Source organism: Daphnia carinata, chromosome 2, assembly GCF_022539665.2.
Source record: "Daphnia carinata strain CSIRO-1 chromosome 2, CSIRO_AGI_Dcar_HiC_V3, whole genome shotgun sequence".
Lineage (NCBI taxonomy): Eukaryota > Metazoa > Arthropoda > Branchiopoda > Diplostraca > Daphniidae > Daphnia > Daphnia carinata.
In genome coordinates this window covers 6,007,758-6,031,106 of record NC_081332.1, presented here as the reverse complement: position 1 = coordinate 6,031,106, position 23,349 = coordinate 6,007,758, and the positions used below count along the sequence as shown (strand labels likewise).

Sequence of the window (23,349 nt, the reverse complement as noted above, 5' to 3'; positions counted from 1 at the left end):
TGTGTTGTGTTTACCAGAGGGGCAGTTTAGCTTGGTTGCTAGGTGACTATACATCGTCTGCAACAAGCTTCATCAGCTGACAGGACAACTGTCATAATAAACGCCCTCCCAAAAGCTCTTCAGAAATTTTAAACGAGCTCGGCTGTTTTATCGGTAATTATCCGTTTCATCTATCCATCTCTCGTCCAAACTTCAATTCCATCTAATTGTCCTTATCAAATTCTTTCTTAATGCAGTTGTTGTCTCCAATAGTCGAAGAACTTATATTTTTTCAACTTAAAGCCGAATACAACTCAATTCCCTTCAGTTTTGTCAAAAATGACGGATTCAAAATACTTCACTACCACCAAAAAGGGTGAAATTTTCGAGCTGAAATCTGAATTGAATAGTGAAAAAAAAGAAAAGAAACGCGAAGCAGTCAAAAAGGTAGTTTTTTGTGATTGCACTGAATTGGGATTTATTAACAATAATATGTGAACTTTTTTACTTTAAGGTTATTGCATCAATGACGGTTGGAAAAGATGTCTCAGCTCTATTTCCTGATGTTGTAAATTGCATGCAAACTGATAATTTGGAATTGAAAAAGCTGGTTTATCTTTACTTGATGAACTATGCAAAAAGCCAACCAGATATGGCGATTATGGCTGTGAACACCTTTGTCAAGGTAACTTGCATTGAGATCAGTTATGCTACAACTTAGTTTGATTCAGAATGAATAGAATAATTCTTTATACTTGGTGAACAGGACTGTGAAGATCCCAATCCTCTCATTAGAGCTCTAGCTGTGCGAACAATGGGCTGCATTCGAGTAGATAAGATCACTGAATATCTATGTGAACCATTAAGGAAGTGTCTGAAAGATGAAGATCCCTATGTCAGGAAGACTGCAGCAGTTTGTGTAGCCAAGTTACATGACATCAATGCCAGTTTGGTAGAAGATCAAGGATTCCTTGATCAACTGAAAGGTTTGATGATTCAAAATTATCAAAAATCTGGAAGTTGCAAATGATTCATTAATCTTTCCTGTTGAAATTGCAGAACTCTTGAGTGACTCTAATCCCATGGTGGTTGCCAATGCTGTTGCTGCTTTGTCTGAAATCAATGAAGCTTCCAGTAGTGGTGTTCCCTTAGTGGAAATGAATACCCAAACAATCAACAAGCTTCTGACTGCTCTCAATGAATGTACAGAGTGGGGTCAAGTCTTCATTCTAGATTCAATTTCCAACTACAGTCCTAAGGATGAACGAGAAGCTCAGAGCATCTGTGAGCGAATTACTCCTCGTTTGGCACATGCGAATGCTGCTGTTGTTCTTAGCGCTGTTAAAGGTATATTGCTCAGAATTTTGTACTGGCGTATTTATTTTTAAAAATTTATAACATTGGTATTTTTAGTGCTTATGAAGTTAATGGAGATGATGGCACCTGACGCGGACTTTGTTGTGAATTTGAGCAAGAAATTGGCTCCACCACTCGTGACACTTTTGTCGTCTGAACCGGAAGTTCAGTACGTTGCTTTACGAAACATCAATCTGATTGTTCAAAAACGACCAGACATTCTGAAGAATGAAATGAAGGTTTTCTTCGTCAAATACAATGACCCGATCTACGTCAAATTGGAGAAGCTGGACATCATGATCCGTCTTGCTAATCAATCCAACATTGCCCAGGTATTGAAGAGAAAATATTACTTGACATTCTAGAATATATATCGGTTAACACACTGCATATTACAAATAGGTGCTGTCTGAACTGAAGGAATATGCTACCGAAGTAGACGTTGATTTCGTTCGTAAAGCTGTACGAGCTATCGGTCGATGCGCCATCAAAGTGGAACCATCAGCAGAACGATGCGTTAGTACTTTGCTCGACCTAATTCAAACCAAAGTCAACTATGTCGTGCAAGAAGCCATTGTCGTCATCAAAGACATTTTCCGCAAATATCCCAACCGCTATGAAAGCATTATTTCGACGCTGTGCGAGAACTTGGACACGCTCGATGAGCCCGAGGCTCGTGCCTCCATGATATGGATTATTGGCGAATACGCTGAGCGTATTGACAATGCTGATGAACTTCTTGAAAGTTTCCTTGAGGGTTTCCAGGTACCAATAAAATCTTACTTGAAAATACGTGAAAACTGAAATTAATATGTCAATTACTTTAGGATGAGAGCACCCAAGTACAGCTGCAGCTGCTAACTGCCATAGTCAAGTTATTCCTCAAACGCCCTGCGGACACGCAAGAATTGGTCCAACAAGTTCTGACTCTAGCCACACAGGTAATTAACTTTGATTTTCCGTGTTGCATGGTGACTTACTTATCTTGGTATTTCCCAGGATTCCGACAACCCAGATTTACGTGATCGTGGCTTCATTTACTGGCGTCTATTGTCGACTGATCCGGCGGCGGCACGTGAGGTAGTATTAGCTGACAAGCCACTGATTTCTGAAGAAACGGATCTACTGGAACCGTCACTGCTTGATGAACTCGTCTGTCACATTGCTTCGCTGGCATCCGTTTATCACAAACCGCCCTCCGCTTTTGTGGAAGGTCGTGGTTTGGGCTCCTCCCGCCGGGCTCTTCCGACTCGTTCTGGATCGCAGGACATCTTGGAGTCCAGCCCTTCGCACGGCGAGCGTTCTGGAGTAATTCCTACCCAAGAATCGCTTATTGGCGATCTACTAACAATGGATCTTGGCGGGCCACCAGTACCATCTTCAGTGCCTGCCGCTCCATTCGCTTCATCCGGCTTGGATCTGTTGAGCGGTGGGTTGGACGGGTTGCTCAGCGATAGTCCTACCGTTCCGCCGCCGCAAGCTGCACCAGCGCCAGCACCTTCTGTTGGTCTCCTCGGTGACATTTTCGGTCTTGCACCTTCCGCATCCACGTCGTACGTCGCACCAAAGCAGGTCAGAACCATAACCGCCTGTTCTTTACGCTACAGTGATCAGTAACACGCATTCTCTTTTAATTTGGTTTCAGATGTGGCTACCTGCCGCTCGTGGTAAAGGCCTAGAGATTACTGGCACCTTCTCCCGCCGCAACGGACAAATCCAAATGGAGATGACCATGACCAATAGAGCCATGCAACCAATGATGCAGTTTGCCGTTCAGCTTAACAAAAACAGTTTTGGTTTAGTTCCTGCTGCACCCCTGCATGTTGTATCACCGTTAGCACCAAATCAGTCATATGAAGCTGTACTGTCCCTCAATCCGACCGGCCCTGTCCAGCGAATGGAACCACTCACCAACCTCCAAGTTGCTATTAAGAACAACATCGACGTCTTCTATTTTGCTGTTGTTATGCCGATGAACATCTTTTTCGCCGAAGATGGACAAATGGACAAACGTGTCTTTTTGTCTACATGGAAGGACATCCCATCGGCAAATGAAGTCCAGTATACCATCAACAACGTGAATCTGAGTGCGGACGCCGTTTCGTCCAAAATGCAGCAGAACAATGTCTTCACCATCGCAAAACGTAACGTCGAAGGCCAAGATATGCTATACCAGTCGCTTAAGCTAGTTAATGGCATCTGGATTCTTTCCGAGCTGAAAATGCAGCCTGGTAATCCAACACTTATCCTGGCCGTCAAAACTAGGGCGCCAGACGTTTCCGCCGGTGTTAACACTGCGTTCGACGCTATCCTTCACAGTTAAATGTTAGTGTTTTGTTTTTTTTTCTTATTTTTTTTTCTTTTCTTATTCTCACTAATTTGTCTCTGTGAACCAGTGTAGAGATGTTTCGATTCTGAATGTCAGTTGAGCGTAGCTGTAACTGTTCTTCATCTTGCAGATTTTTCACCCAACATTCCTTCTGTGCTTCTCCCCCGTACCACCCTCTATATTTGCTGTTTTGTTGGATGGAGCGTAATAATTATTGTTTTTCTGTCTTCTTGGCATACACATTGTGTTATCGAAATCATGCTATTAGTAAGTCCATATGTTGAATAGTTACTGCAGTTGTCAGACATAGAATATCATTTCCCCAGTTCGTTGATGATTTGTTACTACATCAATTACAACTGTCGATAGAAGGAAAATACGCGTTGTGGCTCCAAATGAAATGGAAAGTTAATGAAAGGGAAATGTTTTTCTTTTAAGCACAGCCAATTGATCGATGCTACTGACTGTGTCGTCTTCAAATAGAAATCAGTGGTTTAGATTGTCTTGAATCTTTCGGGTATACTTTCGCTGGCTAACTGAAAAAGAAAGTAAATGTGCTTTTTAGTGGACGAGGAACTAATTTTGTTTCACACGACATCGCTTTTCCCATTGTTCCTTGCCATACTATGTTTCAGAATTAGATTGCAAAGATCTCCCTCGATATCCAGTGAAAATGATGGTCTTGCATAAGCTTACGATATCCATTTCTCCTTTCTTGCTTCCATTTTGCATTCATCAGTCGGCATTCGCACAAAAGCTAGCGAAAACAAGACTCCCTAATGAGAAATCTAAACCTCTTTATTACCCACAAAGATTGGTACTTGGAGAAGGTGCATCGCACGATGGTTTCATGTTTTGTAGAGAATCAGGAAGGAGCAAAATTGTATACTGTCTTTTATTTGTGAACTTCCAACAGCGATCTTTTCATGAAATGGACTATTAATGCTTGTACTCAAACTACGCAACGTTAAGGCTGAATAAATAGTCTTACACATGAACGAAGATAGGGTATTTTACGGTAATCCTCGTTGAAAGCTTTTGTAGTATTATTGCCACCGAAGCTGTAAATCTGACGTTTTCAAGATAGTTTTAAAATCATATACTTCTGCTGAAGAACCTGTGTGTACTGTCTATAATAAACCTTGATATTTGAATAGACAGCTATACTGTTAAAGTGCCATCATTATGCTCAATAGCTCTCCTAAATACAGGGGAATTGGGGTGATCAGTTCTTTATGCAATACACAAAGAAATTTACATTGTGTTACAGTTTAACTGGTTCTGTGTTCAGTTGGATACGGTAGCTAGTTTTGCGTTCTTCTTTCTTTTTTTTCTATTCCCGTTGTGTTTGTTTCTAGTCAAAAGCACCAGTTGACTTCCCTGGAGAACACTACTGTAGTCCAGAGCGATTACGCTTATCGCTTCCTGGATAGGCTGGATTCCCAGCAATCTGGCCAGTTCCAGCAAATGCTTCGGTCCCACTTTTTTCAATTTTCGTAAAATTCTAGATATGGTTAAAAATACATTATTCTGATTCGAAATTGAACGCTGATCACGAAAATCGTTTTTTTTTTAAACATTGGGCTTATAGTTTTTGAATTAACCGTAAATAAAAGCCGGGCTTATTTTGTCGGACTTATTTTGTCGGGCTTAAAATTTTTTCCTATAAAAAAATGATTTCATTAAATCTAGATAACTATATATGAGTCTGATTCAAAATTTAACAAGGAACACGAAAATGAAATTTGTTTTTACGTCGAGTTTATAGTTTTTGAATAATCAAAGAAGTTTGAAGTGTCAAGCTAGCGCTGTAGCGTACTGGCGCGCTAGTAATGGTTTCGATTCGCATCTAATTTTATATTTTAGATTGCTCAAGAACTAAAAACTCTACGTAAAAACAAATTCCATTTTCGTTTTCTTTGGGTAATTTTGAATTGAAATCATATATAGTTATCTAGATTTAATGATATTATTTTTTAATAGGACAAAATTTTAAGCCCGACAAAAATAAGCTCGACAAAATGAACCCGACAAAATAAGCCCGACTTTCTGTTTTTTTTTGTTTAATTCAAAAAATATATGGCTAATTAAAAATTAAATTCTGTATTCGTGATTAGAATTCCATTCTGCATCGAAATCATGTATTTTAAGCCAAATTTGAAATTTGGCCAAAAATGGAAAAGTAAGAAGGCTATAGCCTTCCCACTTTTTCAAATTTGGTCAAATTCTAGATTTAATTAAAAACACGTTATTTAGATTCAGAATTCATCACTGATTACGAAAATCATGTTTATTTGGACATTAGGCTTATAGTTTTTGAGTTAAACAAAAAACAGAAGGCCGGACTTATTTTGTCGGGCTTAAAATTTTTTCCTATAAAAAATAAAATCATGAAATCTAGATAACTATATATGATTCTGATTCAAAATTTAACAAGGAACACGAAAATGAAATTTTTTTTTACGTCGAGTTTATAGTTTTTGAATAATCGAAGAAATTTGAAGTGTCACGCTAGCGCTGTAGCGTATGGCGCCCTAGTAATTGTTTCGATTCGCACCTAATTTTATATTTTTGATTGCTCAAAAATTATAAACTCTACGTAAAAACAAATTGCATTTTCGTTTTCTTTGACTCAATTTGAATTAAACTCGTATATAGTTATCTGGATTTAGTAATATTATTTTTTAATAGGACAAAATAAGCCCGACAAAATAAGCCCGACTTTCTTTTTTTTTTGTTTAATTCAAAAACTATAAGGCTAATTAAAAAATAAACTCTATATTCGTGATTAGCATTTAATTCTGCATCGAAATCATGTATTTTAAGCCAAATTTGAAATTTGGCCGAAAATGAAAAAGTAAGAAGGCTATAGCCTTCCCACTTTTTCGATTTTCGTCAAATTCCAGGTTTAGTTAAAAATACATTATTTCGATTCTAAATTGATCGCTGATCACGAAAATCGGGCTTACTTTGACATTGGACTTAAAAAATGAAAGGAAGCGAAGGAAATGACCGTGGGAATTTCGCCTCAAAAATCGGTAAAAACGGACATCTCTTGGAATTCTATAAAAATTACACACTACACTCAAAATTGAACGCTGACTTCAAAAATACTATTAGTTTTTTCTTCAGCCCAACCGTTTTTGAAAGAAACGGAGGAAAAAGGCTGCTGGCGCAAAACCTTTGTTCTCCCATTTTCTGCGTTACCAGTCTTATTATGTATTATAAAACAATGGAGTGTAGAGGGTTTTTTTGTCAACACTCTCTGCAAGTGTGGCGAAGAGGGAAAGCAGCTTTCCCGAACAGCGGTTTTCGATAACCGACTGCGTGACGTCGGTCGTCGACTGGAGAAAAATTGGACAAATGGAACTTATCTTTATTGAACAGAAGCGTGCTGCGTTATGTTCTACCCCATGGCTGGCACGCTTTCGCTATCACAACTTTCAGTGAAACTGAGGAAGTTAATTTCCATTTATTTATGACAATACAGAACTCATCAATAACCACATAATCTGAAAAAAAAACATTTTAATTCATAGTTCTGTTGTTGTTATTTTGGTATTAAAACAATGACTAAATAAACACAGAAGTTTTAAGCCATTGGTAAACGTTGCGAACAACATACTTAATAGCTGAAGAAAATTGCCTACGAGCCAGATTTGTTTTTGCGGTGTACTCAGATTATTTAGTAAGCATTTCAACCGTATCTTAGGAGAGTTTAAGCATGCGAAAACAAACCCGCATAACGTTACTTCTTGTAATGGAGACTGCGTGAATGCAGGGCACATTTCCAGTATGGCGAACCGGAAGAGTTTGAGAATCGTTTAAAGATTCGAGGCATTCTACGAAAAGTTACTTGACCTCACGTCTAGATCATGTGATCATCAATTAAATGCGTTCAAGGTGAAATTCGTGACAGGCATTCAGGCTGCAATCAAAATTGATTGCATCATAACGACAACTTATCACTAACGATGGAATTGCACATCTTCTCTTGTATTATATTCTTCCAGTAGAAAAATGCCTACATGTTTGTTGTTCGATGTTGTAAAAAAACGATTCGTGGTCAATTAAATCAGGACTATATATTTAGCGCGAATGAGCCTTTAATACACAAGTTTTCATATTTACACGTTATATTTGAAACTTTGACAGTACATTCATTATGAGAGCCCATATTGTTCAAGCGGCTGAGACTATGCCGCTGGATGACGTTAGATTTTTAGGGTGGTAGGCAAAATGTACAGATAAAGGAAGTATATTAGACGATTTACGAAGAGAAAATCTGAGAACGTGGCCCCAATAAAGGCGGCTCGAAAGGAACTTTAGTGGTTGTATAAAAATTTGCCTATAGCTTGTCTTCCGGGAAAGGAAGAGAAGCAAGTCAGTGATTGATGACTCACGCAGAGCTAGAATTCTTTTCTTCACTCTGGCCGGACGTGGTTGAACTGGCACCGTCTCTTGGCACAGCGATGCCATTGATGGTGACATCCAGCGGTTCGCTGATTGTTAGCGACAGTAGTCGAAGATCACCAGTTCGACGGATTCGTGGCGGAACTGGCGGTTTGACATCACCCGAATTCGAGAGATGAGGAGGTTCTTGCTGTGCAAAAACGGAGGCTGGCAGCTTCAGAGGAGCTTTGCGTTCGGATGGATTCACCTGGCTGCGCACGTGTCGCCACCGTTCGCTGATGAGATTTTTGACCATCGGATGGAAGTAGTAAAAATACAAAATCGTTCCTCCAATGCAAATAATGGCGAACAGCAGCGTGGCAAGGGTGATGATAACTCCAATGTAAGTTCCCGGATTGAAGTAGTTGTAGTGATACACCGGGGGTTCCAGTTCCGGAGCTGAAGTGGTCGACGACGTTGTCGATGATTGTCTTTGAGTTGGAGGTGTTGTCGTAGTTGAAGTTGAAGGTTCCACAGTTTTAGTTGGTCGGACGTAACGTGAAGTGACCGTTCCTCGTGTTCTCGGTTTAAATGTTGTTATTGTGGTCATCTTCGGTGAAATCGTAGTCGCGTCAGGCATTCCATCCTCTGTAATTTTGATATCAGCGCAACCTGCAACAATTTGGGCGTGAGTTATTTTGTATTCATGCCTTTTTGAATTCGAGTTTTTAATATTGTTTTTACCGAAAAAATGTTCCTGGGGACCACATCCGACGGCTTCAGTGCCATTAGCGCAATTACCCCAGTTGTTGCCAGCAACGTATCGCCACTGCAAGACGCATTGGCTGCACGTTAGACCCTCGGGTAGCTTGTAAGTTGAACGAAAAACAACGTTATGTCCTTCGCCTGGAAAGTACCTGAAATCAATTGGTCAGCATTGGAACATTACTAGCACGATTTCACGTTTTCCCGCATTATTATTTTCTTTTCCCAAATTTATTTTCTAATTCTCTTAAGCATCTACATATTATATGGTGAATCTCTATATCCGATTCTCTTTTGTTGCCTGTGAGCGAGGAAATGTGAAACTGAGGGAAAGCATTGATTTTCCAGCAGTATCGAAAACGAATTCAATCGTAAATGAATTTCGGGAAACGTGTTTTCTTTAAACTAAGTTTATCGTGGCCATATGAAAGCTTGAGAATGCCACGCTTGTTAATTGCCATGATTTTGCGACACAATGTCCGCACGAAAACGTAGCGAAAGAGGGGCGCAATAATTAAATTCTCATCTATCTTTCACGAGAACTCGCAATGGCAATTTGATCAAGTAGAAAGACTCTAAAGTATACGAAGTTTGGTGGGACTGCATTTTTGTTTTTCCCACTAAGAAAGCGGAGACGAAACAAAAACCTCAGCCGATTCGCACGATAAGTTGATGACATAAACAAAGCACGATGTTTGCTTATAGCTAAAATAATTATTGTTGTTAGCCTAAAGCCGTTAAAGAGCGAAGTCATTCAACAACGGCATGTCAATGTAGAATAATTCAAGCTGTCGAGTGGGAACGCAAGCTACGAAAACTGGAAGGGGAAAGGTTCTTGAGTGTGTGTAGCGCTTATTTCACTGCTATGGGAAGCATTTTTCATCGAAAGATTGTTTACCTGTGGCTTTGGGCGTCGCCGGCGTCGGCGTTGGACTTGCGTAGTAAATTGCGATCAAAGCATTCCTCTGTTTCCGGGTGTTTGGCTAGGTTGTGCTCGCAGAGACGGAACTCAAAGTAGCCTTGGTGGTTGGCCGTCAGCTCGACGCCAATTTCGATGTCGGCGTTCATCTTGTACGTCCGAACAATCGTCGCTTGACCGTAGCGACCGCCATGTTCGTGTGCACGAGGCTGGAACAACGAAATTTTTCAATGGTGAAAAGAAATACGTCAAAGAAAAACCGGAAGAACAATCAAGAGGCTATAGATCATAAACAATACTGGATTTGGGGAGCAAGAAATGAGGCAAGAAGAGGCTGAAATAAAAATAAGGTGATGGATGGATGGATCTATTTCCGCTTTCTAGTGTAACCTAGTTGTCTTTTTTTTCAGCTTTATAGGCAATGTAGACGCTGAAGTGGGTGCAAAAGTCAAGAGTTCCGCCTGATGGACGGTAAAGTTCAAAGGAAGACGAGAAATTGAGTAGCGTACATTATTCGGGTATAAAACAAAAAATGATGTCACTGATTTCGAACGGCAATTGAGGCCAGAACAAGAGTTTTCGTGCTCTCGATTCCGTTCGAGTCTCACCAAAAGAATAATCATTTTCTGGAAGCGTAAAGCACAAGACAAAACAAAAAATACAATAGAATGGAATAATGGGAGGGGGATAAGCAAAATATGCGAGACTTGGAGAACGGAAAGTGTCGAGGTGTTAAGCGACTTCGACCGCAAAGAAAAAAAGGAGAGGGAAGAGGGAAAAAAAATCTTTCACGCCATGATGTGTGTGAACTTACCTGGGGTAAATCCCATGCATCTCCGCAGACCCCGCATTTACCACCGTTGCGCCCATGTTGACGTGCCCATCCTCCGCAGTAAGATTCACTGTCATTGTAATCTTTCTCGGTGGAAAAGCCATACCTAAAAATAAAATGGATGTGACAATTGGCAGCCAAGAAAATCCTTGATTACATCGAATTGAGATGGTTTCCGTGATACAACAGGAAGTGGGGAAAAGGGAAATCAATTTGTTTAATGATAGGCCGCTGAACTCTTCTTGCAATTCTTTCTGCGACTAACGCAACGTTACGAATCCCATGGTCTAAACCAATCATGCTGAAACAGGATTCCCTTATACGGAAGCAAATCAAACGAAAAAACATGAAAACGGAGTCAATGTTGTAATAAATCCGGCCAGACAAGAGAAGGAAAAAGAAAATCTAGAATTAAAAAACAAGGCGATCTAGTTTTTTTTTCTAGGCTGGTTCTTTGCATTCCAAATTTCAATGTAATCAACCTAAAAAAACAACCAGGTGAATCCTATGGGTAGGCAATTCAATTACCAATCCGACGCCAAGCCAACGGCAAAAGAACATGAAGAGTTCTTAACAATTAACAGGTGAACCGGGTGTATCGACATTGTACGAAAGGGAAATAAAAAAAACACAAGAAGAAAGGACAGGGTAAAGAAAACGTTAGTTTACCTCCATGCGCTAGCTCTTGATGGAGGCTCGACCAGTCGACCATGACCCTGCACTCGAATGACCCTAATCGACAAGAATACAGCTACCATCATCAACACAAGACGTGGAGAAAGATGACGACGTCGCTGCATTCTTGCGTTCCTCTCAGGTATTTCCTACACACTGTCGATAGGCGTACTATGTAGCCAAAATAACCAAGTTCTTCTCGTTTCCTTGTGACTAACGAAAAAGAGCTTGGCAATTTCAGTTCAGCACGTGCACAAACATCACTGCCAAAATAGAGAAACAGATGCCACGGCACACACAGACTCAGATTTCAAATCAAAAAGGCCTTGATTTCAGATTGTTGGTTCTCTTTTTTCGCTTGTGTATTATCTTGCACGCCGAGAAAACAACAAAGCAAACTATACAGCTCTGATGTATTCCACTCAACGAACTTCGACAGCGAAAACGAAATTAAATTTCCTTGTCGTGAGTCACCCCCCTGGCTGACGGTTATTTGGCTGTCCAGCTCGGGCCACTGTTCGCAACTGACTGAACAACTTGGCTATAGTTTCTTCGACTATTGAGAAAACTTCCCTCCTTCGTCTGTAAAGGAGGGGGAGAACGAAAACTGGGCCGCCAGGTAACGTTTCCCTACCCTTAGGGCCCTGTCAGCTGAGACTCTCCAGGCTCTATGGCCTGGTGTGTAACGCTTACCTGAGATGTATGCATAGTTTTATCAATGTTTTGTGAGAGAGAAGTCGAGCTCGTCTTTTGCTGCTAGGTAGTCTTTCCCTTTGTTTATTCACCTGGCCTTGGGCTGTCGATCTGATTGGTTGTAATTGCAGGTGTGCATGCGTATTGCAGGTGACCAATGTAGACCCCACCCAAAACGAGAACTCCACAGATTATGACGAATTTTCAGCAAGGATTCATGTATTTTTCAGAATAAATAACAGGTTGATACTCCTTCGTTTTCTATACGTTTTTTCTTTGTTTTTATTTGTTTCCTCGTTTACCGCTATAAACTAGTCGAAGCGTTGGGACATGATGAGAATGTCTATTAACACCTATAGGGACAAGCTTATTTAAAAAGAAAGAGCTGAGTCGTTGGCTAATGCCCTTGGACGGGCATTACCACCAAGATAGGCCTCATCAGTTTTTATTGTGTTTAATTTTTACTAGTCTCTAAAAATCCTTTAAAAAAAAGAAGACAAAAAAGAGTTTGGGAAATTTTACGACGGAAACGCTCGGACAAGAACTCTTAGTTGTTGTTAATTAAGTTCATATAAACGTCGTCAAATGTTTCCGAGTGTTACTTTCCCGCTTCCTCCTAAGGCAGTTCAGAACTGAGAATCGACACAATAGATGACACCAAGCGAAAAAGTAGAAATGGTAGATTTCTCGCCATAATACACTAATTTGCAACCGTTTCTAAAAATTTCGCCCAAACATTTGAAATAGTTGTGTAAACTTGGGAAACGACGTAGTTGTGATCGGGTGACCTAAAGTCTATTATTTTTTTTTCCCAATCACACGATTGTTTGTTCTTTGCATCAGCATTGGCCAACCATAAGCCGTAAATACGCAGAAAAACAAATGTATTTAGCAATTCAGAGGTTTAAATATGTACGGCGTTATTGGCAAACACCGCGACAATACTCTAAATTAAGGATTGAAACTCGACATCGAAATTAATATCGGGAAATTTACCAACATCCCTCTTGCTGAACCGATAGGTATGGGATGCCAAGAGGGTTCAAGCCAAGGCCCTCTATAATACGAAAATAGATTAAAACACCATGCAAAAATTGCGCTTCGCATTAGTAATTTGTGCAATGCAATTTACCTGCGAAATCAATCATGGTCTGTAACTTGGCCGGCTCGATGGTGATTGTGCGCGACATAAAGTGGACGCAATATTCCTCGCTGGTTGCGGTAATACGGCAATCATACTCCATTACCGTGTCTTGGTCAATCCAGATAATGTTATAATCAACACCACGAATTAATGGAGGAAATCGCTGATTGAAATTTCCTGGAACTTCACCCGCAATTAGAATACCTGTTGAGCGTTTTCCAAAGAGGTAAAAAAAAAAATATTCAACAATTTATTTTGCTTTTGAAATATTAAAAAGCCAACTTGCCATCTATGGAGGTGATATTTGGGTTATCTGCAGTGTAGTTCCTGCATTCATAAGTGACTTCAGCGTCACCCCAAACGGGATAAGCGGATGTGATTGTAGTCTTGGTGCAAATGCAATCCTTCTGGAATTCCGCTCCACCCGGCGTTTGGATCTGATTGGTGATTTCCGTATTAGGTAATTATATTTATATAGTGCTCAGGTTCTCATACCCTGCCAATTTCGTACCACACGCCGACGTATTGCTCGTTCGTGTAATCTGGAGGCAAAGGCGGATGAACGCAGGCATAAACACAACAAGCTGCTACCAGCAACGCTACTAGTACCTAGAGTTATGAATTTAGAAAATGCTAAACATTTATGCTTGATTCTAGTCACATCAAACCGAAGCTTACCTGATGGGTATTCATGACGAAATATACAACGATAACCGATGAAACTTACTGCGGTAATGACAAGAATGATGGAGAAATTGGCCTTTAAAAGACGCGTAGCCTCACGACGTAAAGATCTTACCGATAAGCGGGTTAGGTAAGTCCTTTGAGGTGGATGCTTATCGTTCGAAATCGGTTCTTGGGGCAATATGTGACCACTGACGAATTGAATTATGGTTTCTGTGTTATTTAAATAATTTTCCAAGTTCCGTTTTCTAGAGTAAGTCGACTTTGGCCACTTAGGATCTTATTTTCAACGTGATCAACACGTTTGAATCCACCCTCAGCTTACCTAAGGAAACACACAAATATATATGTGAAGGCAAAATCGTTTTTAAACGCTTTCTCGTTTGCATCAACAGTTATATCAGTGTAACACTGTCAAAAATAACTTACGACTATTCCAAAGGTCGACTACATAAAACTCCATATGTTTTAATAATATTGCAACTTTATATAAGAAGACATTATCTCCGAAGACAGCCAAGGCTCTTCATTCTGATAAGTGTGTATGCATTGTTTCCCAATTCGGCGTTCTTCCAGAATATTCATATCAATTTTAGTTTGACAATACAATTATGACAATAATACCAACGATTTAGTTTTAAAAGGTATCAAATCTTAGCAGACTGACATTAGATTTCCAGTCCAAAAAAATCAAAACGTTAATCGGCAAAAAGATGATATTCGAAATCGAAAAACTGTAGCAATACTGGTGCGCCAATACAGTACAGCTCAAGCATACTGCAGGATAACTTATTAAAAACAGCCGTTTCGGGAAAGAACGGATAATTTTCCTGATCAGCGTTTAGCTTTGAGCAAAATTTGTAATTTATTATAGCATTCAAAGTGACATACATTTTCGTCAGATCGGGAAACTAAGCCCGACAAGATAAGCCCGAATGGTTGAAAAGTCGGGCTTATTTTCAAGCCAAAAAATTTACAGCAAAATTTGTAAACTTAACAAACGGCTGATTTAACAAGAAAACCAATCGCTTAATCGAAATCATGATTTTTGACGAATTCCAAGAGAGGTTCTTTTTGGCGGATTTTGACAAAAGTGTTCTAAGTTTAACTAAAATTACATTATTCCGATTCGGAATTGTTGGCTGATCACGAAAGTCGGGTTTATTTTGACATTAGGTTTACAGTTTTTTAATAAATCGAAAAAAAACAAAAAATTAAGTGAGTGCGCTAATAGCACTTTTTCTTATATTAAAAAAACGGCTGATTAAAGGACAAAACAATTCACTGATTCAAAATCAGCGCTTGATTTCCATTATACCCTGTGATTTTAGCCCAATTCCAAGAGATGTCGCTTTTTGATGAATTTTCGTCAAAGTGGGAAGGCCTTCCCACTTTTTCAATTTTCGTCAAATTCTAGATTTAAGTTTGATGTGTCACGCTAACGCTGTGATGGCTGTGCTGGCGCGCTAGTAATGGTTTCGATTCGCACACACTAATTTTATATTTTAGATTAGTCAAAAACTATAAGCTCGCGAAAACAAATACAATTTTCTTAAAAGTACATTATTCTGATGCGAAATTGATCGCTGATCACGAAAATGTGGTTTATTTTTATATTAGGCTTATACTTTTTGAATAAACCATAAAAAACAGAAGATTCAAAAACTGAAAAAGTAAGAAGGCTATAGCCTTCCCACTTTTTCAATTTTCGTCAAATTCTAGATTTACTTAAAAGTACATTATTTTGATTTGAAATTCATCGCTGTTCACGAAAATGTGGTATATTTTTATACTGAGCTTATAGTTTTTGAATTAACCGTAAAAAACTAAAAGTCGGGCGTATTTTGTCGGGCTTAAAATTTTTTCCTTTTAAAAAATAATATCATTAAATTTAGATAACTATATACGATTCTGATTCAAAATTTAGCAAGGAACACGAAAATGAAATTTTTTTTTACGCAGAGTTTATAGTTTTTGAATAATCTAAAATATTGATGCATTACGCTAGCGCTGTAGCGTACTGGCGCGCTAGAAATGGTTTCGATTCGCACCTAATTTTATATTTTAGATTACTCCAAAACTATAAACTCTACGTAAAAACAAATTCCCTTTCGTGTTGTTTGGTTGATTTTGAATCAGAATCATATATAGTTACCTAGATTTAATGATATTATTTTTTATTAGGAAAAATTTTAAGCCCGACAAAATAAGCCTGGCTTTCTGTTTTTTTTTTTGTTTAATTTAAAAACTATATTGCCAATTAAAAAATGAACTTTATTTTCATGATTTGCATTGCATTCTGCATCGAAATCATGTATCTTAAGCCAAATTTGAAATTTGGCCAAAAATGAAAAGTAAGAAGGCTATAGCCTTCCTACTTTTTCTATTTTCGTCAAATTCTAGATTTAATTAAAAATACATTATTCCGATTTGGAATTTATCGCTGATCACGAAAATCGGGCTTTTTTTTATATTGGGCGTAATTATGTGAAGAAAAATGAAGGATATGACCGTCGGGAATTTTGCCTCAAAAACCTGCAAAAACTGACATTCATTGGAATTGGTTGAAAATCACACGATATTCTAAAAATTAAATGCTGATTCCAAGAAAATTGTTATTTTTTTCGTCACATCAACCGTTTTGGAAATACACTGAATCGAAGAACTTAGTAACGCGCTAGTATGCTACAGCGCTAGCGCGACACATCAAAGTTCTTCGATTAACCAAAACCCATAAATTCTACGTAAAAACAAGGTTTATTTTCGTAATCTTCGTTTAATTTGGAATCTAAATCACATATAGTAATTTTTATGTGATGGTATTATTTTTTCTAAAGGAAAAGTCGGGCTTATTTTTTTGTCGGGCTTAAAATTTCTATAGGCTATATGTATTGATATGGCGGGCCAGTACGCTACAGTGCTAGTGCGGCACATCAAAATTCTTCGATTTTTCTTAAATAATCAATAAATAGAGACAACTATGCATGATTAGATTCAAAATTCAACTAGAATCACGATAATGAACTTTGTTTTGGCGTGAAGTTTAATCGTGGCCAAATTTTAAATTTGGCTTAAAAGACATGGTTTCGATTCACAATTGAATGGAAATCACGAAAATCAATTTTGTTTTTCAACTGGTTTTATAGTTTTTAAACTACTCGTAAAAAAAAAAAAAAAAATAAAGTTGATGGAAAGCAGCACTTTGTTTTCCGATATTTAAAAAAGGGCCGGTTTAACCAGAACACTAATCACTTTATTGAAACCAACGTTAAATTTCGAGCGATAAACCGGATTATTGCAAGGCAGACGAGGGAAATAAATTAATAATTTTAGTATTGCGTCTATTGGCAACTACGGAAAAATAAGGATTCTGTTTAGACAATTCGAATTTAGTGTAGTCTGCTGGGCACATGTGTCTTGTTACAATTTCTTAGTTGATTTGGTTTACGTTAGGCAAGAAAACCACAAAGGTTTAGTGAAAACAATTAAATCTTAAACAGGTGGCCGATTGCAGTACAATATGAGTAACAAAAGAAAAATCCCTGAAGGCGAAGAAACCGATTATATCGCAAAACCTCCAAAAATTCTCTCAAATATTCATTTGAGAAATCAAGAGAAACGTTTGATTGTCATTCTAGAACAAGCTCAGCTTGAATCAGCAAAGGTAAAATTAATTTCTCCCATGCATATAATGCTACCTAAAACTATATTCTGCATACAGATTGGAAAAGATTTTGAACTGCTTAATTGTGATGATCATATTGGTTTTTTGAAAAAACACAATCGTGAACCATCATCTTGTCGCCCCGACATCACCCACCAATGCTTATTGATGCTCCTTGACTCCCCATTAAACCGAGCAGGACTTCTTCAAGTTTATATTCATACTGCAAAAAATGTCTTGATTGAAGTCAATCCACAAACAAGAATTCCAAGAACATATACAAGATTTGCTGGCTTAATGGGTAAATTCACATAGTTTCTTAACATAATTGTATTTACCAATATATATGTTTTACAGTCCAGCTTCTTCATAAGATGAGTATCAAAGCAGCAAATGGACCAATGAAGCTGCTAAAAGTAATAAAGAACCCAATCCAAGATCATTTACCTGTTGGTTGCCGCAAAATCGCCACCACCTTCAGCTCAACGAAACTGGTTAAACCACGAGATATCGTGTTACCAGACGAGCCAATCGCAATCGTGGTAGGTGCGATGGCTCACGGAAAAGTAGACGTTGAATACAGTGAGGAAGAGATCAGCATTAGCCAGTACCCATTGTCAGCTGCACTTACCTGTTCTAAATTGTGTAGTGCTTTCGAAGAAGTTTGGGGAATTCATTAACTGTTGACGGATAAATAATTATTTTTTTTCCAAACCAAATAATTTTTTTTTTCATTTCAAAAACCACAGCAACAACATCAATAACAGATAAAAAGATAAAACACATGAAACTTTTGATGAAAAAACTAAACGGTGGGCGTTCTCTTCCGTAGAGAAAATTTCGGCCAGGTCAGCTGTTACGCTGGCAAAGTTGACTATGGTTTGGCCAATCCCTAGCCTATAAAAATAAAATTTAAACACTTCAAGATTGTCCTTATATATTATAATGTCATTGAATTTTGCTTCTTTCGAGAAAGCCAATAAGGTAAATATTATAGATAGACTGAGAAGACTGATTCGGTTGCAATTCGTATCCGTAATATATATATATGCTTACCTGGCAAAGGGTACCTGAAAAAGAGAAACACATGTCAACATGAGGCTTACAACAAAATATGTAAAATGCGTATGGAGATATAACTCACTGCAGTATGCGTTGCCATGACAACCAGCGCAGCGAAAATCTGCTCTCCGCGAGCAAACGACGCAGCTACGTAGAGACCAATCGGGTGGAAGCGTCGTTATAGTATGAGATGCAATAGACAAGGTTTTTTTTGTTGTGGCTGCCGTCACCTGTTGAGGGTGAAAGAGCCGAGGCCTGGTTATGAAGCCGGCTGAGGGTGCAGCTGATCCTACTGGATGTAACTGCACTTCAGGACGGACAACAGGGTTACGCTGTTGCTGGACAACAAGACTATTCCAGTGGTGCGGCAGTGGACGCAATGGAGGTAAGAAAAATGGTCTGGCCGTTGGAGTTATTGTGTTCACGAGCGTCGATGCCACAGCCACAGGCGGTCGCTGTTCTCTGTAAGGTCGAAATCCACTGGTACCATTTCTGCTCCAGTCGGGAAACAAGGATTCAGGTGCCCGAATTGGCGGATTCCTTTGGACAGTATGTTCTCGCATCGGTTTGGCGACAAGGTCTTTTTCAGTCCGTTGAATTCGATGGATTTCAGCCGGGTTGCGAGAAAGTCGTTGTCGTGACGGTTGAAAATCAACTGGTTGAGGAACTGCTTTGCTGTTTATCCGTGTTGTCATCGCGATGATTTCGATTTCAGCTTTATCTTCGAGCCGAGTGGCTGCAGGTTCAAATGCACAACGCCGTGACAAATCTAGCGGTTTGTCTTGGTCATTGGCATCCACTGGCATTAATTCGGGAGGTGCAGAGGATGCCGGTGGGGTGGGAGGTAAAACATTCCTCATGATCACTGGTCCTCTTTGAGCGGGTGGACTTTGTCGTAATTCCGTCTGCAGTCTTTCTTGTGTTATTCTGTTTAAACAAGCATGAAAAAGGAAATACAAAACAAACATCAAGATCAAACTGAAAATTTTGGTTTGACTTACTGTGTGGCGTTGCAGACGAGTGTTTGGGTTAAAATTGGCTTTATTACATCCAACTGGCTAATGACTTTGTTAACAACTGGGCTGGCAACGGGACTCGTAATTGGACTTGCAACTGGGCTTGTCCTCGGACTGGTGACTGGACTGAGCTGACGAATGAGCCTCTTCTTGAGCGGCCACCTTGAGGTGCATGTTGGTACCGAGGCTTCGTCGGATTTTAGGTGTTGAGCTACTGACTGGTCTAGTTCCTTCGTAACAGAGGGAGCAACAGAAAGGCCTTCGGTAAGCCTTGCGGCGTATGAGCTCTTTTCCAGGATGCGAATCTTGAGCGGAACGATTGGAAGGCCGTCGTTATTGGCGGAAGAACAAACGTTGGTTTCCCCATTCGTCCCATCTTGTTTTTGGTTCAATTTTAACTCGAGCCAGTTGAAACGAGGCAAATCGGTGGCAAGTCGTAAGCTGGCGTCTCCCTCCTTCACCACCAGTGGTTCGGCCATCCAAGATCTAAGTTTTAATTTGAAGCGACCACCACGACGTAGTTTGGATACTGACAAAATAATGAAACACGGTACAAGATTAGGTCCATGCTAGAAACAAATAAAGATAACAGAAAAACCTTACGTGCTGGATAACAGCAATTCAAGTCAGATGATATTCAATATAGTTACAAAGGGACAGTTGAGCAAACTCCTGACGTGTACACACAAAAGTCAATGTATGTTCTTGTTGTGTGAGACATTTTTTTGTACGCTGATGCCCTGCTAGTGGGGATGCAGATTGTGCATGTTTGCAATAGTGGTTGTAAAGTGTTTGATAATATAATATGAGGCAATAGTATATGCAATGTGAACTGGGAAAAGCCTCGGTGAAGTGAGTGAGAACTTTGAGATAAGACAGAAGATTGGGCAGATATAGTATCCCTTATCTCTTAAAATGCTAATCACCTAATCACACCTGATAACAGCAGCCAAGTACAGGACAGGGCATAAAATAACTTTGGATAACACAACGAGATCACATTTAGTTTCTTGATTGAAACTGCTTACAACTAGTTACACAACCACTGGGGCAGAAGATCCACAACAAGGCGATTAAACTACCTACCATCCACTTCGACAAAGAGACATCGAATTTCTCTGGTCCCTATCTCCCACCTGCTGGTGGTTGGGAGATGAACGTTACGGCGACGGTGCACGCATTCTCCTCCCCCTTCGCCTCACGCCGATATCGATTTCGGTACAAATATAGAAACGTGTTTTACAGGCTCTCCCCTCTAATCCCCTTCCCCACTTCCTTCCAGATGCTGTCAAAGCGCTCCCTTCCATATCAACCGGCGAGGCCACCTAGCGAGAAACCAGTCAAGCTGGTTTTTCCGGCTCACGGACAATCACCCCTTAGGCACTCCCTTCAGATTCGGTGGCTATCTTGATGGGTGGACAGTCAGATTTCAGAAGAAAAGAAATTATTAGATTATAAACATGTTTTGTTCGGTGTAAAAGACTCGGTATTTTGAAGATTTAAAAGCAAAAATAGGTAAGTCGAATGCTGAAAAGATTTGCAAGATTGCAAGATGCATTTGGAAATCCCTCTGCCGAATGGATCAAGGACGTAGCTGTCAATCATTTTAGCTATTCGTCATTTAACCATATTTATGTAATAATTTCGAACTTCGACATTTTTGTTAGTGGTGGATATCGTTCGTCAATGAGAAAGTAGATCGTATAAGCTGCATGTCTGGCCTTTGACCTGTATATATATACATTCAGTATGTAACCGAGTTGATTGCTTATCACATCAGAAATGCCTGTGTGAGTGTTTGTTTTATGTATGCGCACTCATGAATGGTCCAGTAAACCAAAGGTTCATGGGCCCAAGGAAAAAAGGAACTCGAAAGACGGGGGCACAGAACGCGCAGTAATGCCGAGAAAACTCATCAATATCAAATGACCATTTTCTCTACGCGGCAATGGGGTAATAGGCTTTCTCAGGGCATTCACTCATATTGCACAGTAAGCATTATGCTTCCAGAATCAAAAATAAATAACAACTACAAGTAAAAGAAGATTGATGCTGGGCAGGGCGGATTTCTCACGATAAGATGAACTCGTTCCGTATGCACTAGCGAAAATCAAGAAAACAAATGCAAACAAGTTCTGTCACTTGTCTTATCGTCGGGTACAAATGAACTTTTTGACGGATGGAACGAACCACTTTAAGAGGAAAAGAAAAAGGGAAGAGCAGATCAACGATAGCGGCACTAGTTAAACATTACCAAGAAAGCCACTTGATAGCAGTGTCGTTATCGAACAAACTGTGAAGGGAAATGAACAAAAGAAATGAAACGCTACAATAAAGAGATAGTTAATACCTGAGTTAGTCCCGTTGTTACTTAAAGTCCATCCCGACGGGCACTTTCTTTTTAATTTGATGGCTGGCACAGGTGATGAAGACGAAGATGACGACGAGGGCGAGACAGGTTCTAAAACTATCTTCTCTTCCTGCTCGATGGCAGTTGATGAATGATCCATCTCGTTCCAACCAGTTTTCTCCTCCCCACCCCCTTATTGGAATGCCTGATGACGACGACAAGGGCGGAATAGTGGACTATATAAGTGCGAGGAAGAGCCAGAGAGAGAGTGTGGATATACTGTGTAGCCGTCCTAAGTTGGGAACGGTTGGATGGGAAATGTGTTGCTTGGTTGCCGGACGGAGCGGCTTTATATGAGCTCGGTTGCCGTATATGTAGTATAGACATAACTACTCGTATATAATCAGAGAACCAATAACTGAGCTCCCCATCACTCCGGGCGTATGTGTGTGTATAAATATGTTACATGTGTGTGTGTGTGTGTGTGTGTGCACTGCGACTTAGCACTCTACGAATACGGCTGGGGCGTACTGTCATTGGATACTCCCACTTTTTATGTTTATTGTGCATTAGACGAATTTTCTAACGATAACTTTTGCTTGTTAGTAGGGTTGCCTATTTCCTCTTGGCAGATGCAAAAGCCTAGCGTGAGGAACGAAATTCAAAACAACTTTTTAACTGCCTTGTCATACGATCGGTAACCATGCTGTAATTTAATACGATCGCGAAATGATGATGGAAAAACTTTTATCATGACCTAGACTACATAACCTATCTGGACTCTTGACCTTAAACTCAGTCGTTATTCGATCTGAATTAAGTGCTTATTTTCCAAAAGAATACTGCAATTTTTGATGCGTTAAAATAAAAATGATGGCAATGCCAGCCATTAAAGATAAAAGCCGTACCCGAAATATTCGGCTACATTGCTGCAAACACATCTTTCTTCTTCAGTCTTAACAAAAATCAACCAAAGACACTCCCATTCCAGCAATGGCATTACAGAGAAGCAACAGACTTGTACAACTGCATTATCGAACGTAATAGCAGACAAAACGAGTTTCCAAGGAGATTGCAAGTTTCCTCGCCGTATAGACGTATGCTCTTAGCAATAAAAGACAAGTTTCCACGGAGATAAAAAATTCAATATCCTTATTCAGCTACTAATCAATGCTGGTGACATGACAACGCGCAATAACCAAATCGTCAACAAGTGAAATGTCGCAAAAATCGATCGAGACAAAGCGTCATCTCATTACTTCCGGATTCGTAGCATTTTGTTCTAACATGTGAACTTAAATTCCTTCACGTTTGTGAAAAAGTTAAAATTAAACCAATAATAAAAAAACAACTGAACTTTAGCCTGTCCTACCTATGGATGGGGTTCATCTGGCACTCGCAGGTGTTTCCACTCTGTTTACGTTACCCCCAACTTTCATTTAATTCCCCATCTGTGCACACACACATACGGAGGGTTAGCCTAAACAGT

General features: G+C 39.6%; 5 protein-coding genes across 9 annotated transcripts; 2 read left to right on the top strand and 3 right to left on the bottom strand.

Moving 5' to 3' along the window:
* The first annotated feature begins 47 nt into the window (after positions 1-47).
* On the top strand, positions 48-3,924 carry LOC130686692 (AP-1 complex subunit beta-1-like). Its single transcript, XM_057509827.2, has 10 exons — positions 48-153; positions 237-426; positions 494-664; positions 746-965; positions 1,039-1,326; positions 1,393-1,667; positions 1,738-2,100; positions 2,163-2,276; positions 2,335-2,907; positions 2,981-3,924. The coding sequence occupies exons 2-10, from the start codon at positions 319-321 to the stop codon at positions 3,656-3,658; spliced, it is 2,790 nt and encodes a 929-aa protein (XP_057365810.1). The 5' UTR covers positions 48-153; positions 237-318; the 3' UTR covers positions 3,659-3,924.
* A 3,858-nt stretch (positions 3,925-7,782) lies between these two features.
* On the bottom strand, positions 7,783-11,893 carry LOC130686943 (uncharacterized). The gene is made up of 5 exons (XM_057510102.2): positions 11,242-11,893; positions 10,555-10,678; positions 9,720-9,949; positions 8,801-8,973; positions 7,783-8,728 (listed from the first exon to the last, which is right to left on the bottom strand). The coding sequence occupies exons 1-5, from the start codon at positions 11,370-11,372 to the stop codon at positions 8,064-8,066; spliced, it is 1,323 nt and encodes a 440-aa protein (XP_057366085.1). The 5' UTR covers positions 11,373-11,893; the 3' UTR covers positions 7,783-8,063.
* A 914-nt stretch (positions 11,894-12,807) lies between these two features.
* LOC130687063 (uncharacterized) lies at positions 12,808-13,899 on the bottom strand. Its single transcript, XM_057510228.2, has 5 exons — positions 13,763-13,899; positions 13,580-13,693; positions 13,371-13,521; positions 13,073-13,288; positions 12,808-12,997 (listed from the first exon to the last, which is right to left on the bottom strand). The coding sequence occupies exons 1-5, from the start codon at positions 13,775-13,777 to the stop codon at positions 12,933-12,935; spliced, it is 561 nt and encodes a 186-aa protein (XP_057366211.1). The 5' UTR covers positions 13,778-13,899; the 3' UTR covers positions 12,808-12,932.
* A 3,303-nt stretch (positions 13,900-17,202) lies between these two features.
* LOC130687047 (ribosomal RNA small subunit methyltransferase NEP1-like) lies at positions 17,203-18,352 on the top strand. The gene is made up of 3 exons (XM_057510206.2): positions 17,203-17,432; positions 17,490-17,733; positions 17,790-18,352. The coding sequence occupies exons 1-3, from the start codon at positions 17,289-17,291 to the stop codon at positions 18,110-18,112; spliced, it is 711 nt and encodes a 236-aa protein (XP_057366189.1). The 5' UTR covers positions 17,203-17,288; the 3' UTR covers positions 18,113-18,352.
* Positions 18,147-23,251, bottom strand: LOC130687045 (uncharacterized). 5 transcript variants are annotated; one of them, XM_057510204.1, is made up of 6 exons: positions 21,861-22,002; positions 20,114-20,916; positions 19,496-20,039; positions 18,577-19,421; positions 18,489-18,502; positions 18,147-18,329 (listed from the first exon to the last, which is right to left on the bottom strand). In XM_057510204.1, exons 3-6 carry the CDS (start codon positions 19,987-19,989, stop codon positions 18,282-18,284), a joined length of 1,401 nt encoding a protein of 466 aa, XP_057366187.1. In that variant the 5' UTR covers positions 19,990-20,039; positions 20,114-20,916; positions 21,861-22,002; the 3' UTR covers positions 18,147-18,281. The 5 variants fall into 5 exon arrangements, with proteins under 5 accessions (XP_057366187.1, XP_059350124.1, XP_057366185.1 ...); XM_059494141.1 differs by lacking the exons at positions 20,114-20,916; positions 21,861-22,002 and adding an exon at positions 23,233-23,251; XM_057510202.2 differs by lacking the exon at positions 20,114-20,916 and having other exon boundaries at positions 21,861-22,307.
* Between the last annotated feature and the right edge of the window lie 98 nt (positions 23,252-23,349).